Raw genomic sequence first — 17881 nt, 5'->3', positions numbered from 1 at the left:
CTACACTAAAGGAAGGGAAACTGGGATGTAACTAATAATTATTTCTATATTCTTTGATACTTTTTTCCTACAGAGACCAGGGAAAAGTAGCAGCACTGCCCCAAGTCCCATCTTCAGCCGGGGGCGGTTGAGAAGGAACTGAGGGGGACGCGGGTTGCAGTTGCTCAGGAAGATTCCAACGAGATGGGAGATACCAACTGAGCGCCTGTACCCCGACCAGGCACTGCTACCGAAAATCTCCAATCAACGGCGCCGGAACGCACCGACACCGAGAGTGGAGTACCCACAGAGACAGCACTCAAAGAAGAATGATGTTTCAGAAATTGGTGGAGGATCAGACAGCTTTTCTGAAGTCAAGGAGACCTTGGTCTATAAAAAACACATGTTACAAACAGAAAAACATACAGACACAGAAAAAACTAGCAACTCCCTGAAATTCTTTTGTATCTGTGAGAGTCCCTACCCTCTCTTTTCTCACCATAAGGGAACACGTTCTTGGTAGACAAATGATTTTTGTATCCTTGTATGTTCTTTTGGTTGCATTTCAACAGCTCCTAGCATAACCAGTGATTCTGAGCAGCACTGCTCATCCTTAAAGCCAACAGCCACTGGGCCTGGACGTAAGGGTCACCTTGGTTGGTACCCCACTCCACATCTTTCACGTATGATTATTATACGCTACAGCCGGAGATTCTGGTACAGCACAGACATGTTATGGCTGGATTGTGTCACAGGTATTGTCGAGGACCACCACTATGATGAAGAGTAATCAGGCCCAGGCTGTCTCCCTTCACTACTCCTAATCATCTAGCCAAAGCAGGTGTTAAATGACGAAATCAAAATCATAGTCCTCCCACAGCCACTTCCAAGGAAACAGCTCCCACCAATACCTTGGCACCTCTGTGGACAATAGTTTAACAGCAGACAAATGAGACAAGAAAGCTGGTTTCCCTTTGCCCAGGCCCTTCAACTGATGATAAATTTGTAGATGCAACCGAGTCCCTAGTACTGCCTACTTAATCCGCTTGAAACATACCATAAGAAGAGAGGAGAATGTGTGTGATGGAGTTGTCACTCTAGTTTGGTCATTGCAAAACCAGAACAAACGTGGGCATTATGCCAACCTCCTCCCAGCAACCCCAACACAAAGGAGAGGGTGGCTGGCTATACAGCAGACCCAGAATAAGCAGTGCCACCACATATCTGGGAAGCGTGAGTGTGAGCCCTGGGGTGGCTATGTCACACCCAGGGTACAGACACCCACAAGTACAGACACAGTAAATAGATTTGGTTTATTAAGGCTTTTAATATCACTCACACCCCTATACATCCATATCTAAAGTGCCAGTTCCATTTTCACACCCATCTTGCTTTGGTATGGGATCAGCATTGGGCAAGCTTCCTCCTTCAGGAACCTCGCCACCTGCTCAAGGAGAAAGAAGAAGGGAAAGTTAGAAAACCAAATGGGTTCTTCTCTGTGCTTCATTCAGCTCCAGCTTGTGGCCCCAAGGTCTCAGTCTCACAGACCCAATCACCCAGCAAATCAACGATCGAAGACTATGGGGGAGATAGAAGGGAACTGAGATGGACAGAAAAGGGAAGGGATGCCTTATGTGGCTAAGAAAGTGGTAACCCCTCCTTCCTTTAGAAGGATGGGCAGAGATCCAGTCCTGTAGAGAAAGTGGCAGAGATACAGAAAGTGGATTGTCTCAGGCACATAAAGGGACATGGTTTGGATAATTTATGGCATGATGCCCCATAACACCTTAAGCTGCTTCCTGCAACCTCACCTGCTGGGAAGCACGTCCAGTGAAGGAGGTAGGCTCCAAGAGGCTCTCCAGTTGTCCCTGGATGGGGCTGAAGTAGGGGTCAGCACGGATCCGAGCAATGAGGTCATTATCCCCCCCTTCCTGTTTCACAACAGCAGCTGCCTGCTGGGAAAGAATGCGTATCTTCTCATGGCAATCCTAGGGGGAAGAGAGCCATCATCACGTTACTCACAGCACACCTCAAGCCAGCTGACTCACTGGTGCATGGAGGGTAGAGGTTGGTCATAGGCTGTTGTATTCCAGGAATGAAACAGCTAAAGGTTGTATCATAGCTATTTAAGGCCAATCACCGCTTCACCACAGCACAGTGTGCGCGCACATGCGCTGCACAGTGCATCCTTTAAACTTTTCCCCCTGAGGTGAAGGGTCTGAATTATAAATACATTCCTTGTTTAGTTATACTACACCCACAAAATAAGATGGTGAACTCTTTCCACTCCCTCAAGCCCTTCCTCAGGAACACACTGTGGGATACTTTTAGTCATTCTAACCCATCTATGGTCTGTTGCTGGAAAATCATCATGACTGTTCCCAAAGCATTCTATAAACCGGGCAAGCAGGAATTCCTTATCCACCACTAATTGCCCCTGAGGTGCAGGGTACATTGCAGAAGTTTAACAGCACAAAACATTCACAAATTTGGAAAGGAAGAGAAGAAAACTGTCCAGCTTAGCAAGCAGGGAGAACACAGTTACCCAAAGTGAGTTAAGGTTTATTTGGAAAAAAAAAAAAAAGGGCCCAAAATATCCCCTCCAAGGAAAATACTACAGGATGGGGCACTGGGGGAGGTAACATCCATAAGGATTCCCTTAAAGAAATGCCCCTGAATGGAAAAGGCTGCGCCAGCCAGTCTCCAAACCTAGGAAAACCAATGCCAGGCACGGGTGTCTGCACAAAGACCCTGTACCTCCACACTGGCCCTCATCCCCACCCACGTAGCTCCAGTGGAGCCATGTCAACAGACTCCACCAGCTGTGCTTTCCCAGAACCCTAAGATGATTATTTTTGACGAATGCCCTTCCCACCCCCATACTGCCAATGGCCCGCTTGCTCCTCCAGTGGACCGCTCAGTTCCCCACTGCAGATCTAGAGAGCACTCTATATGGGGTCCAGAGGTGAGGGTGATGGTGCCAGCACCATATAGGCAAATGAGTCCCCATCTCCTAGCTTGGAAAGAGAAGATCACCCCTGGTAGGATCTGTGGGAGATCACTTGGATTAAAGAGAGCACAAAAGCAGAACAAGTTGAAGTTAGTCCAAGGATTTAATGGGAACAACAGGAGATTTTATTATAACTGTATCTAACTATAGCTAAATAGTACTAGAGAGAAGGTAGGCTCACTAATAAATAAGAATAAAGTTAGCTCCAAGGGTATGTCTACACTGCAATTAAAAATCCAGGGCTGGCCCATGTCAGCTGACTCGGGCTTGCGGGGCTGTCTAATTGCAGCATAGATTTTGGACTTCACCTGGGTTCTAGGACCCTGCCAGGAGAGAGGGTCTCAGAGCCTGGGTTCCAGCTAGACCCCAGACGTCTACACTGCAATTAAACAGCCCCTTAAGGGAATTAAGTAAGTTACAAAAAGCAAGTACACTGGCCCAAGCCAAACTGGAGGGGAGGAGTGTTCAGGAATGTCTAAGTGAGTTAGGAACACAAGTCCAATTGAAAGCTCCTAACTCACTTAAACAACCTGAAAATCCCACTCACTATTACCAACCTGCAAGTCTAATTTCTGTCAATAATAAAACGGTGAAACTAATATTTAGGGGGAAATTACTGTCTAGAGGCAAGTGGAAATATAAGCAGCATGAATTTATTAAGAATGAATCCTGCCAAGCAAGCTGATTACCTGATTTAGACTGAACTACAAAGCAAGTGATGATGGGAACATACAGTCATGGTGTTCGGATTGTATTAGAATATTCAGTAACACTTGCTGTGAGACAGAGACTCAGATCAAATGGATCTGATATGAAGCCTGTCTCCTAGATTAAAAACTGGCTGAAGGATCGTAAAGAGTAATGAAAAAAGCACTATACTGATTTTGTGGGGCAGGTATCTAGTGAGGTGTCACCTGGATGGGCATTCGGTACAGCCTTATTTAGCATCTTCATTATAGCAGTAATTTCCCCCAGCGTTTTTGTTTTCAAAAGGTATTCAATTTGCCATACTTGTTCCAGAAACAATCGTCCATCCTGCACTAGGTGCCTTTGCAACCACCAATTAAGAATTACAGTCTGCTGTCATAATCTAATGTAATAAATAATGGACAGCTCGCTACATCACAGGTGGATAGATATCCCTCCCACAGAGCTTCTAACAATGAATAAGAATTCCCCCAAGCTGCTCCCTTCCCAAATGACTGGGAGAAGACTGGCCCTGCAACATAATCATAAGATTAACAGCTCTGGTAGACCAAGGAGTTGCCAACGGAGAGAGGGAAAATAATTCCAAATTTTTATATACCCCCATTGCTCAAGAGTATGATGCCTGGTAGTGAGCATCAGACCCTCCTAACTGGGTACATACCTGGCGATTACCCCCTGCTTTCACCATGGCCATGATGATATTCTCTGTGGCCATGAAGGGCAGCTCCTGTCGGATCCGCCTCTCAATCACCTAAAAAAATGAAAAGAAACAGACACTACCACACTGGAGTGGACAATCAGTAAATCCGATCAGGTATTTCCTGCCATACTCCTGCCCCATGATGCCCCAAATTGTACAATGGGGAAAAACAAAACAAAAGCCACCTTTTCCAGACCCAATCTAGAAATAAACATAATAAGACTGAAATGTTGAAATTTCATCCTAGCTAATGTTACTGCAGGTGTGAGTCACATTCATGTAATTGCCTACACTTTCTTGAATCTTAGTAAGAGAGCTCGTTCAACCATATCCTGTGGCAGCAAGTTCCACAAGTTAGTCGTGTACCTCAGAAAACAGTATTTTCTTTGATCTGTTTTAAGTTTGTTGCGTTTTAATTTCTTCAAGAGCCCTCTGATTTTTGTAGAGCAAAGAAAAGTGCCATGGTGAGAAACTGGACAGCTTGGCTCGGCAGCCCTTAGGAATAATCACTGAGCCAGCAGATAAGAATTCAATGCTCTGAGTGGGATGGCTTCTTCTGCAGGCTCGCAGTGCTAACGGGGATGCAGGACTGCACATAAGTTCTGTTACTTTACCTTGGGGTACACCACAAGTCCTTCGGAGATATTCTGCAGCGTGCTCAGTATGATGTCAGCTGTGAGGAAAGCCTCAGCCAGACACACACGCCTGTGAAACAAATGTAACCAGGGTGTCTGGGTTAGCAAAAAAGAATGAGGCAGCCTAACTCAACCCCTAGCACCTGCACATGTCTCTCTAGATGGCAACTCCCCCTCCCAACAGCCAGAACTATTCTTTATAGGCACTTCCTCCTGGGACAGGCCAGAACTGGGGAAGCTAGGAGCAACCTACAGCACCTGCTGTTGGGACAGGCCAGGACAAGAAGTGCAGTGTGTTACCCTTACCTATGGCTACTGCACCATTCCCAGGTACTGCTGTTCTCCTTTTCAGAGGATCTTTACTGTGTAAAACATTGATTATTGCCTTACTCAAAGAGAGAAGTCAGTTTACAGCCTCTGTTGCTGGGCTCCCAATGTCCTCTAATGATGTTGCTTTTCATAAAGTGGTGTCTGCCAGCATGAGATTCAGAATTGATGGGTGTAGATTAAAAATACTATATTCTAAATATGTCAGTGTATTGTTCCCTACAAGCCCTTTCTAAGCACTGCATTGAGTGAGAGGAGAACATTTACCCCAAACCAGTTTTAAGCCTCTAAAGCCAGCCTCTTCCTTTATTTCATCAATAACTAGGATTTCTCTGCTCACTACCCTCCCCTTGGCCAGCTGTGGAGCACGTGGATGGACCTGTTCGCGCTGTCATCCAAGGTGCGCTCAAACCACTGCACGGAGGCTGTATGGAGTGGATTCAGGACCAGAGTCATCAGGTGGCGAGCCAGGCTGCAGCAGCGCTCTGAACGCATTGGATTCCTCTTGTAAGGCATGGCGCTGGAACCTGCAGGCAAGAAAAATATGGGGAGAGGGGATGGTAAAAAGAGGGCAGGAGACAAAACACACAGAAGAGGAGAGATCAAAAATACTGGCCTTCCCAAGAGGAAAAAAATATCCATTGTTAACTTTTCAGTCTGATTCATACTATGCAGAGCGACAAAGTGGGAGAGGTAATATCTTTTATTGGACCAACTTCTGAGGTGAAAGAGACAAGCTTTTGAGCTTGTACGGATCTCTTCAAGCTCAAAAGCTTGTCTCTCTTACCAGCAGAAGTTGGCCCAATAAAAGATATTGCCTCCCCTACCTTGTCTTTCTAATACTCTGGGACCAACACTGCATCATACTATGCAGGTCTTTTCGAAACCACCTGCCCCGAACCAGAACTGTATCTGTACTTGCAGAGGAGAAAGTGGGGGCCTTAACTCCTAACCCTGAAAGATTACTTTATCAATATAAAAGAAAAATGAGGATGAGCTACTTTAGTGTGCTGTATTTTGCATGTCTGCTCAATGGCCTACCCATGAAAGTCAGCAACCTGCAGCGATAGTGACTGAAAGTCTGAGGATTCAATATTTAAAAAACGACCTGTCAATATTTAAAAAGCCTGTCGCTCTAGTATGGCTGAGGTAACGGACGTGGGTGAGGATCAAAAATGCTGACTCATCCTACAACATCAACTTGGGTGGCTGTGCCTTCTCAGTTCCAGCTTCACAGCTCTGGAGTTCTCTCCCCTTCTCTATATACATCACAGCTACATCAGGGACTGATTTCAGTACAAGGCTCCAGCCTGGTTTTACTCTTCCAAGTTTGTTAATATACAAATGACAGCAATACTGAGCCAATTAACTTTAATGGGAGTGGAGAGTGCTCCGCTCCTCTCAGAATCAGGCCCTCATCTGTGCTGGGGTGGGGAGCAAGGGCATTATTATTTCTGCACTTTGACTTATTTGGGCATAACATTGGATTTTGCTTGTTAATAAATTGTTAGACAGGCACAGACAGATTAAAAAAATTAACTTTTTAATTAAAAGCAATTTATGCCAGTGACATCACTATTGTTGCTGGGATGAAAGCGCTGGTGAGGAGATCACCGAGACAAACAAAAAGATAAGCTAACTGGAACATGTATTACGAACCAATATCTGTCACTCTTACCAATCTGGTCTGTCTCGAAAGGCTCCTCTATCTCCTTGAGGTTGGCCAGAAGGCGGATGTCAGTACAGATCTAAAAAAAAGCAACAAGAGCAAATGAACAAAGCTGTTCTCACCGGTATTAGGTAGTGTGTCGAGGACACTGTGTGTTTATGTCCATGGAGTAGCTTGGGGGAGAGAAAATAATTCCCTTCAAAAAGCGAGCAACTCCAAAATTAAGGCTTTAGACCTCTCATGAAAAAATTAAGGTTCAATCAATATTACAAATTAATCACATCAATATCCACATTAGACAACCAGAAAGCTGCAATCAGGTTTCCTGACAGGGTAGCACCTCAGAGAAGACAGAGGCCAATTTCCATAGGGGTTGCAATTTTTCTGAAACTTCCTAATTTATACTTAAAGAGCTCAAGTCAAAAGAATCGGGAAGAAGGAAGGGATGTTTGTCCTACTGAGATATGACAGGACTCCATAACAGTCAAGGGAGAGAAGATAAATTAGTAAACATTGATACATAATTTAAGTCCACATTGTGCTTAAACACTGAAATGTTCACTGACCAGAGAACATACAGTCTAAATAAGACAGGATAAACTACCACAAGTTAGAAGTGCAGGCAAGGGAGAGTGTGGGGATAATCAAAGAGTAAAAATCCCACAAGGACGTATCTCCGCGAGAGAAGCAATTCAATGGGAGGAACGTACTGCAGGAGGAAATGGTGAGATTTTAAAACATGTTCCATTAGGGAGGGCATTTATTCTAACTGGATTAGCTTTAACACAAATTTGATTGCTATCTTGCTTGGAATCTCCCCCCTTAGAGTCTTTCTAAGTGAATTCATTTTACTTGCTGTCAAAGTTCCTTCCCCACTCTGAACTCTAGGGTACAGATGTGGGGACCTGCATGAAAGACCCCCTAAACTTATTCTTACCAGCTTAGGTTAAAAACTTCTCCAAGGTACAAACTTTGCCTTGTTCTGAAACTGTATGCTGCCACCACCAAGCGTTTTAAACACAGAACAGGGAAAGAGCCCACTTGGAGACATCTTCCCCCAAAATATCCCCCCCAAGACCCTTTCCTGGGGAAGGCTTGATAATAATCCTCACCAATTGGTACAGGTGAACACAGACCCAAACCCTTGGATCTTAAGAACAATGAGAAAATCAATCAGGTTCTTAAAAGAAGAATTTTAATTAAAGAAAAGGTAAATGAATCACCTCTGTAAAATCAGGATGGTAAAATACCTTACAGGATAATCAGATTCAACACAGAGAATCCCTCTACGCAAAACCTTAGGTTACAAAAAGACACAAAAACAGGAATATACATTCCATCCAGCACAGCTTATTTTACCAGCCATTAAACAAAAGGAAATCTAACGCATTTCTAGCTAGATTACTTACTAACTTAACAGGAGTTGTGAGGCTGCATTCCTGATCTGTTCCTGGCAAAAGCATCATCCAGACAGACGAACCCTTTGTCCGTCCCCCCCCTCCAGATTTGAAAGTATCTTGTCCCCTCATTGGTCATTTTGGGTCAGGTGCCAGCGAGGTTATTTTAGCTTCTTAACCCTTTACAGGTGAAAGGGTTTTGCCTCTGGCCAGGAGGGATTTTATAGCACCGTATACAGAAAGGTGCTTACCCTTCCCTTTATATTTATGGCACTTACCCTTTCCACCACTCTCAAATAAGAAAACAGGTATGGGATTCTCCTGGTGCTCTGATATCTGAGACAAAACATCCAGTGAAGAAATAGTCTGGTAGAGCAGAGAACATTTAAGCACTGAACTCCAACTCATGTTTCCTGTGGAAAGTGTTCTGCATCAGGATCTCCCTCCCCAACCCCCTTAGATTGACAATGTTTCCCTTCCATACTGAGTTTGGAGACAAGGACCTCACCTTGTGTATGGATGCTGCTAGACTGGCTAGCACAGATAGGACTTCAACATCCACTTTGCGGCTGTAGGTCTGCCCTGTGACGAGATAAGCTCTGGAAACAAAAACCAAAGATAAAGCCCTCTGGACACCAGCACCATTAAAATAGGACTGAGTGAGAATGCGTGCTGTAGGGGCACAAATGCTGCAGAGCTCTGCCTGGCTAACACCAATGTGTGGCTTGACCTGCAATACTTCACTTGGACTTCCTGGCTTCTCATTCACATTTGATGGGACACTTGATTCATGCTGCTGTGCTCCTTGGGCTGGCATGCAGGCGTGTAGCGACAAGGGAGGAAGAACAGGAGCCCATACTTTGACAGGGTGAAAAACGTGTAAAGGAGAGAAGTAGAAACAGAGACCTAGCTGGGAGGTGGAGTTTCCTTCGCAGAGCTACATTGTGGAGTGTGGGTTGGAAAGGAACAGAATCAGGTGAAAGTGCTCTCTAAATGTAATCCCAACAGAGTGGAAGGAAGTTAGCTGGATAGAAGAACCTGTCTTGCTGTGGACAGTGGGAGAAGGTGTCAGGCTATTAATTCTCCTTGGCATATTTTAGAGTTCAAAGTAAGCAAGCTTTTCACATACCGCTTAAATCCCGCCTTCACAGTCACCAGCCTGTCCAGCTCCTCCACCTCAGGAGAAAAACAGACAGGAATCTCAGAAAGTAGCGATTGAAGCGTCAAACATGCAGGGTTTAAGGGATACTGACAGAGGACAAAAATGCAAAGGCTTCAACTCCCCCTCCCTTCTGAACCCACTAAGAGCTCTGCCAGCACACCTCAACCCTGTCCTGAAGCACCCCCACCATTACAATTCTGCTCTCCCAGAGCTCTGCCAATGAACCTTCATAGTGACCCACTGTGTCCATGCTTATTCGACCCTAGACCCTCTCCTCCCCCACAAAGTCAATCTTCTCAACCCGCTTCCTGGGAATTTTGATCACTGGATTGATGACTCACTTTATCATGATCTCCCTCTAACAGCTGCAAGAAGCTGGCTTGGGTGCCAGTGGTGCCTTTTACACCACGAAATCGCAAGTCGTCTCGAGCCCGCTCCAGGTTCCGCAGGTCCATGCACAGGTCCTGGATCCACAGGCAGCAGCGTTTCCCCACTGTGGTTAGCTGTGCAGGCCTGAGTGTAACCAAGGCAGATTGTCATTGTGTCACCACCTGCACACAGTCTTTGCACAGCCTCGCTAGGAAGGCGGACACTCAGATACCACTGTAACGAGAACCATCAGGACTCCTTCCTTTCCAATCTGAAGGGTCTCAGATAAGAGACAGTAACGAAGAAACTGAAAGGCCAGGTTATGGAAAAGAGATTTAAAAGCTAAATATACGGACATCTGGGAGCCACTAGGGGGATGGTGGTGGTATAGTTTTGCAGCTCCTTTCCCCACCTCCTGAAATACACAACCAGCATCAAGCGAATAGCTTCTTTAAATCAAATATTCATCAGATCTTATTCCACAACTCTTTAAATTTAATACCATCATGGATGCTGGTCCATCTCCAGACTTCCTGCAACATCCTAGAAAGCAGAAGCGGTCAGACAGTCCTCTTGCAGCCAAAATGGCTGACCAGGGAGAGGCCACCCCTCTGACAGGAGATTAAATTATGGACTAGCTAAAACAAATTGAGTGAACAGACTATTTTAAGAAATCTATCTGAAGCTATAAGGGAGATCAAATACATTACTAGCACACATCAAGCTAATCTGCAAGGCTTGGCATTAGGACTAGAGGAAGCTAGAATCTCCTTACTAGAAGACACAGTCAGTACTATGGATATAACCTAAAGGAAGAGGAAAAAACTATTAAAGCACTACATGTAAGGTTAATTATCTCAAGGGAAGATCATGGAGAAAATCTGAGAATTGTAGGTTTCCCACAAGGGCTGGAAAAGGGAGGCCAGTGGAATTTTTACCTACCATGTGGCCCGTGCTTTTCTCTCCTCTCTCTTGATCAGAACTTAGATACTGAGAGCCCACCTCTCCTTTGCATCCAAACCCTCTCCAAATGCAAAGCCCCAGGCCAGAATTGTTAGATTTTAAACATGCAATACTAAGGAACTCATTCTTAAAAAAGCCTCTGAACTGAAAAACCTAACATGAAAGGGACATAGGCTGATGATCTTCCTTGATTACACTAAGGACATGGTGGAAAGAGAGGACTACATGCAATAGATCTATCCACGCCATAGAAAATACAGCCAGGATGCATTAAAACAACATTAGCAGATCAGTCACTGCAGTGAGAGAATTCAGTTCTCAATCTAACAACAAACTGTACAGGGCAAATCCACCATTTTATCTCCTCCTTCCCAGGTGTCATTTCTTTGAAGTGCCCTGGTTTCACCAGCAGAGGGAGACAGCTGGGGAGCAAGATGGTGGGGACAAGGATCTCATCTTTAACTGAATTATGCCCCTGCTGGCGCTCCAGCTGGACTCGGAAAGCAGGCACGGGTTCCAGCTGCTGCTGCTGGGAAGTTGGAGTGCTACAATAGGGCCACACCTGTTTTGCCTACATCTACCCTACCTCCCTGTCCCTGATGATTCCAATGTACTGGGGTACACCCACCTTTGAGACCCTGACTCCAAGTAAACAGCTTCACCCGATGTGGGGACTCTTTACATGCATGGATTGGCAAGGCTCAACAGAGAAGTGTGATTTTGTTTTCTATTAGAGGCACCTTCCCTCCCCCTGGAACCTTTTTCAACCCCCCTTGCATCAACAATTTTACTTTCCTTCATCCCCATTTAATTTTCTATATTTCAGGTTTATAGTAAATCTGGAAATATTCAATCCATTTCCCCTAAACCTACAGGATTCCAGATCTAAACAATGTAATGAAGATTTCAGTTTAAGGATGAATCTTTTCAATTCCCCAACTGTAAAGAAATGTGATCTCCTAAAATGTTATCCAAGAAGAAAGAAAAGGAGGACTCGTGGCACCTTAGAGACTAACAAATTTATTTGAGCATAAGCTCCTTTTCTTTTTGCGGATACAGACTAACAAGGCTGCTACTCTGAAACCTATCCAATAATAGTTATTATTGCTGGGTACGATTTACCAAATTACTGATAATGTGTTAGTATGAGTGTCAGTTTTTTTCAGTAATATTAGTTCAGGTTCTTTTCTTTAGTTTTTATTTTTGGAAAATGAGTTGAAATATATGTTATGCTGATTTACATTGCTGATGTAATTAACTACTGAGCAATGGCATTCACACTATAATCCAACGTGGACAAAGCTCTAGTGGGAAAAGTTTAAGAACTGTTCTACTTATGAACTCATCTACAGATAATCCAGTTATGCCAGAATATGATTTAAATTACTATAGACTTGTTCTTCAGTTTAGATGCTAATCTTCCTTCAGAAACCATGCCCTCCCCTGAAATGAAACTATTTATTCTTTAAAATGTTAGAAAGAATCCGGTTACACCGTGAGTGGTTTTTTTTGTTGTTGTTGGGGGTGGGGTGTGTTAGGAGAGTGACAAGGCACATGTTCGTAAGTCCTCTTGGACTTATTCAAACTGAAACAGGACCTAAGTTATGTATTTTTTATATTATGTAGTTTTGGAAAACTTAGAAAAACTGAGAAAAAGAAATGATCAATCTTTTAGCTTCACTGATCTGTCTTACTCTGTCCCCTTTCCATTCCCTTTCATGTCCCCGGTGTGGTGAGTGGGAACTTAGATATAACTTTCCTAGATCTGGAATTAACAATGACCCAAGCAATGACACTATTCAGGCACCTGATAGAGAGATACTTGACCTAAAAGCACTCTTTAGGGCTAATATTATATTTTGTGTTTCTTGGAACATCAAAAGGTCAATCACCCATTAAAAAGAAAAAGAATTATCACTAATCCAAAAACAGTAAAAGCAGATATTATCTTCCTATAGAAAACCCACCTTAATGGCTTAGAGGCAGATAAATTTAGGAGAGAATGGATGTTTAACAATTTCTCCTCCACAGTCAAAGGTCCAGCAATAGTGTTTCACAAAAGACTCAATTTACAAATTCTGGATGTAAATAAAGATAAGGAAGGTAGATTTTTTGGTGGTGAAGGCTATGATCTCTGACTCTATATACCCTAATTATTGTATGATTATGTATATAGATCAAATAAAGATGATCCAAATGTTTTTAAACAAGTTTTTTCCAAAATTAATATCCCACTAAAACCAATCATCATAGCAGGAGACTTTAATGAGCTGTCTGACACTTTTTTTAGATAAATGAGGCCGGCCCCAACATATACAATCACATGCTAGAAACATTACAGAAGATTATATGGAAGAACTGGGGTTAAAAGATGTATGTTAGTTGCAGACCACCACAATGAAAGATTTTGCTTTTTTTTCTCCCCACATTCCACATATTCACACACAGATTTCTTAATTTCTATTATTCTGATGTACTCACTGCTTAATAATGAAATCAAGTCTATCATGACCTCTGATCATGCACCAGCGTTACTACAATCTTCCCTTCCCAAAACAAACTGGACTTGAAGAAGATGGAGACTGTACTTTTTCTTTTGAAAGATATAGTTCTGAAAATGTTTGTCACTGAAGAAATTTTGTTGTTCTTCAAAACAAGTGACACACCAGAGTGATCCTGATCCACCCTAAGGGATACACTAAGTTTTTATTAAGGGTAGGATAATTTCCTACTCAGTAGGTAGGAAGAGAGCTAGCCAGGACTGGCTCCTGGAATTAACTGAATGACTTACAGCTATGGATTTAGAATGTGCTAACTACTCCTCTGTAGAGCAAATATAAAATTAGAGACTTAAAGTTGGCTTAAGTTTGGTTAAAGAAATAACTAGCAAGTAAAAGAGAGGCCTTGAAAGTACTGAGTGGTAAGGCCACAAGGAATGGAGCAGGGAGTATGTGTGGGTCAAAAAATAATTAAAGAGATAAAAAAAAGTTTCTAAAAAGAAGGCCTCTGCCTGAGAGGGATGACTGCAGTTCATTTTAAAGAAGACAAAATTTTCTTAAAAGGAGACAACGATGGCCTTTCCCACTCCATATACCAGCGTTAACTTAAAAGTAGAGTTGTCAATTAATCACCGTTAACTCATGTGATTAACTCAAAAAAAGAAAAGAGATTAATCGCAGTTTTAATCGCACTGTTAAACAATAGACTACCAATTGAAATTTATTAAATATTTTTGGATATTTTTCTACATTTTCAAATATACTGATTTCAGTTACACAGAATACGAAGTGTACACTGCTCACTTTATATTATTTTTTATTACAAATATTTGCACTATAAAAATAAGAAACAGTATTTTTCAATTTACCTCATAAGTACTGTAGTGCAACCTCTTTAGCTAGAAAATGCTACTTAAAAAAAAAAATCTACATTTGTGTTACATAAAATTGTACTAAAAAAACCAAAACAATGCAAAACTTAAGAGTCTACAAGTCCACTCAGTCCTACTTGTTCAGCTAATCGCTAAGACAAACAAGTTTGTTTACATTTACGGGAGATAATGCTGCCCGTTTCTTATTTACAATGTCACCAGAAAGTGAGAACAGGCATTCGCATGGCACTTTTGTAACCAGCATTGCAAAGTATTTGGCATTGCAAGGTATTTACGTGCCAGATATGCTAAGCTACAGAACCCAAACCACCAAAAAAGAAAATCAACCTTCTGCTGGTGGCATCTGACTCAGATGATGAAAATGAACACATGTCGGTGCACACTGCTTTGGATTATCAGCAGCATGGATGCATGTCCTTTGGAATGGTGGATGAAGAATGAATGGACATGTGAATCTTTAGCACAGCTGGCATATAAATATCTCTTGATGCCAGCTGCAACAGTGCCATGTGAACGCCTGTTCTCACTTGCAGGTGACATTGTGAACAAACTTTTTGTCTGAGTGTTTGGCTGAACAAGCAATATGACTGAGTGGACTGCGGGCAATAAAGTTTGACATTGTTTTATTTTTGAATGCAGTTATTTTTTGTACATAATTCTACATTTGAAAGTTCAACTTTTATGATAAATAGACTGCATTACAGTACTTGTATTAGGTGAACTGAGAAATAGTATTTCTTGTTTTTTACAGTGCAAATATTTGTAATCAAAAATAAATAAATAAAGTGAGCACTGTACACTTTGTATTCTGTGTTGTAACTCAAATCAATATATTTGAAAATGTAGAAAACATCCAAAAATATTTAAATAAGTGATATTCTATTGTTGTTTAACAGTGCAATTAATCAAGATTAATTTTTTAAATCACTTGGCAGCCCTAGTATAAAGAAAATAGACTGACTTCAGCACGAGCCAAATTTGCTCATTTTAGACTCAAACATACCGAGAGTCGGGGGAGAGAGCAGGGAAAATTCTTACATACAGATTAAAAGTGAGAGGTTAAAGTCCCGAATAGTATCAATCAAATCAGAACAAGGGCAGGTTACTGCTAATCACAATCAGTGATCAATTTTTGAAATTCCACCTGACCCAGAAGAACTGAATAATTTTGTTAAAACTCTTAACCTCCCACAAATCTCAGAAGAGCAGCTGGGCAGGCTGGCCTCTCCTTGCAATCAGAGGAAATAATCAAGGCCAGGAAAGAAATGGGTCTCGGCAAGACCCTGAGCCCTGATGGCCTACTGATAGAATTCGATCAAAATCTCAAAGAAATTCTGGTCCCTAAGCTGTTCTACATTTACAAAGATGTACATTACCTTCTACTATGAGATAAGCACTAAATACTGTACTAATTAAACCGGGTAAGGAAGCGCAAAAGTAACAGCTATAGACTCATCTCTTTAATCAATACGGATATAAAAATACTTTCAAAAATATTGCCTAAGAGGCTTGAAAAAGCAACAACTGATAGGGTTCACCTCAAATCAGGGGGCATTTGTTAAAGAAGGCATGGTTCAGATAACATCAGTTGATTAATGTTATGGCATTCCATCAACATGCTACATATTCCCATGCAATCACTTCACCCAATGCAGAGAAAGCCCGTGACAGAATGAACTAGCAATATCTGTTTCTTACCCTGGATACATTTGACTTGGGGAAACCCTTTATTTCATAGAGCTGTTATGTTTCAATCCCAACTCTCGTACCTTAAGAAACAGCGTAATATTTTCCACCTTCCATCTGTTTTAGGGAAGTAGACATGGATGCTCCCTCTCCCCACTCCCATTCAATCTGGCATTAGAACCACTTGCAGTACTAATTAGGGAACACCAAGGTATTCAAATCAAATCAGCGGCACTGCTATGGGTACCCGCATGGCCCCACAGTATGCCAACATTTTTATGGCTGGCTTAGAACAACGCTTCCTCAGCTCTCGTCCCCTAATGCCCCTACTCTACTTGCGCTACACTGATGACATCTTCACCATCTGGACCCACGGAAGAGAAGCCCTTGAGGAATTCCACCATGATTTCAACAATTTCCATCCCACCATCAACCTCAGCCTGGATCAGTCCACACAAGAGATCTACTTCCTGGACACTACAGTGCTAATAAGTGATGGTCACAACCACCACCCTATACCGGAAACCTACCGACCGCTATGTCTATCTACGTGCCTCCAGCTTTCATCCAGACCACACCACACGATCCATTGTCTACAGCCAAGCTCTGCAATACAACTGCATTTGCTCCAACCCCTCAGACAGAGACAAACACCTACAAGATCAAGCATTCTCACAACTACAATACCCATCTGCTGAAGTGAAGAAACAGATTGACAGAGCCAGAAGAGTACCCAGAAGTTACCTACTACAGGACAGGCCCAACCAAGAAAATAACAGAACGCCACTACCCATAACCTTCAGCCCCCAACTAAAACCTCTCCAACGCATCATCAAGGATCTGCAACCTAAACTGAAAGACGACCCATCACTCTCACAGATCTTGGGAGACAGACCAGTCCTTCCTTCCAGACAGCCCCTGCAACCTGAAGCAAATACTCACCAGCAACCACACACCACACAACAGAACCACTAACCCAGGAACCTATCCTTGCCACAAAGCCCGTTGCCAACCGTGTCCACATATCCATTCAGGAGACACCATCATAGGGTCTAATCACATCAGCCACACTATCAGAGGCTCGTTCACCTGCACATCTACCAATGTGATATATGCCATCATGTGCCAGCAATGCCCCTCTGCCATGTACATTGGCCAAAGTGGACAGTCTCTACGTAAAAGAATAAATGGACACAAATCAGACGTCAAGAATTATAACATTCAAAAACCAGTTGGAGAACACTTCAATCTCTTTGGTCACGCGATTACAGACCTAAAAAATGGCAATTCTTGAACAAAAAAACTCCAACGAGAGACTGCTGAATTGGAATTAATTTGCAAACTGGATACAACTAACTGAGGCTTGAATAAAGACTGGGAGTGGATGGGTCATTACACAAAGTAAAACTATTTCCCCATGTTTATTCTCCCTCCCGCTCCCCCTCCCCCCCACCGTTCCTCACACGTTCTTGTCAACTGCTGGAAATGGCCCACCTTGATTATCACTACAAAAGGTTCCCCCCCCACCTTCCCCCCGGCTCTCCTGCTGGTAATAGCTCACGTTACCTGATCATTCTTGTTACAGTGTGCATGGTAACACCCATTGTTTCATGTTCTCTATGTATATAAATCTCCCCACTATTTTCCACTGCACTCATCCGATGAAGTGAGCTGTAGCTCACAAAAGCTTACGCTCAAATAAATTGGTTAGTCTCTAAGGTGCCACAAGTACTCCTTTTCTTTTTGTGGATACAGACTAACACGGCTGCTACTCTGAAACAAGGTATTCGAGGAATCAAATCAGGAACTCTGGTGACAAAAATCCTTCTATATGCAGACAACATCCTATTTATTAAAAACCCAGGTCAGTCTATTCCAAATATTA

General features: G+C 42.8%; 1 protein-coding gene across 3 annotated transcripts in view; it reads right to left on the bottom strand.

Moving 5' to 3' along the window:
- Positions 1 to 1286: 1286 nt before the first annotated feature.
- The window catches only part of ADSL (adenylosuccinate lyase), a 46374-nt gene continuing 29779 nt past the window's right edge, over positions 1287 to 17881 (bottom strand). For all 3 annotated transcript variants that reach the window (XM_077830368.1, XM_077830372.1, XM_077830378.1), the window contains 9 exons: positions 9929 to 10100; positions 9555 to 9601; positions 8934 to 9024; positions 7038 to 7107; positions 5739 to 5886; positions 5012 to 5102; positions 4359 to 4448; positions 1791 to 1967; positions 1287 to 1423 (listed from right to left, as the gene is read on the bottom strand). In XM_077830368.1, the coding sequence (XP_077686494.1) occupies positions 1337 to 1423; positions 1791 to 1967; positions 4359 to 4448; positions 5012 to 5102; positions 5739 to 5886; positions 7038 to 7107; positions 8934 to 9024; positions 9555 to 9601; positions 9929 to 10100 (973 nt within the window). In that variant the 3' untranslated portion in view covers positions 1287 to 1336. The remainder of the gene's footprint in view (positions 1424 to 1790; positions 1968 to 4358; positions 4449 to 5011; positions 5103 to 5738; positions 5887 to 7037; positions 7108 to 8933; positions 9025 to 9554; positions 9602 to 9928; positions 10101 to 17881) is intronic.

This window comes from Eretmochelys imbricata, chromosome 1, assembly GCF_965152235.1.
Source record: "Eretmochelys imbricata isolate rEreImb1 chromosome 1, rEreImb1.hap1, whole genome shotgun sequence".
NCBI lineage: Eukaryota > Metazoa > Chordata > Testudines > Cheloniidae > Eretmochelys > Eretmochelys imbricata.
This window is presented reverse-complemented; position numbering and strand designations above follow the sequence as displayed.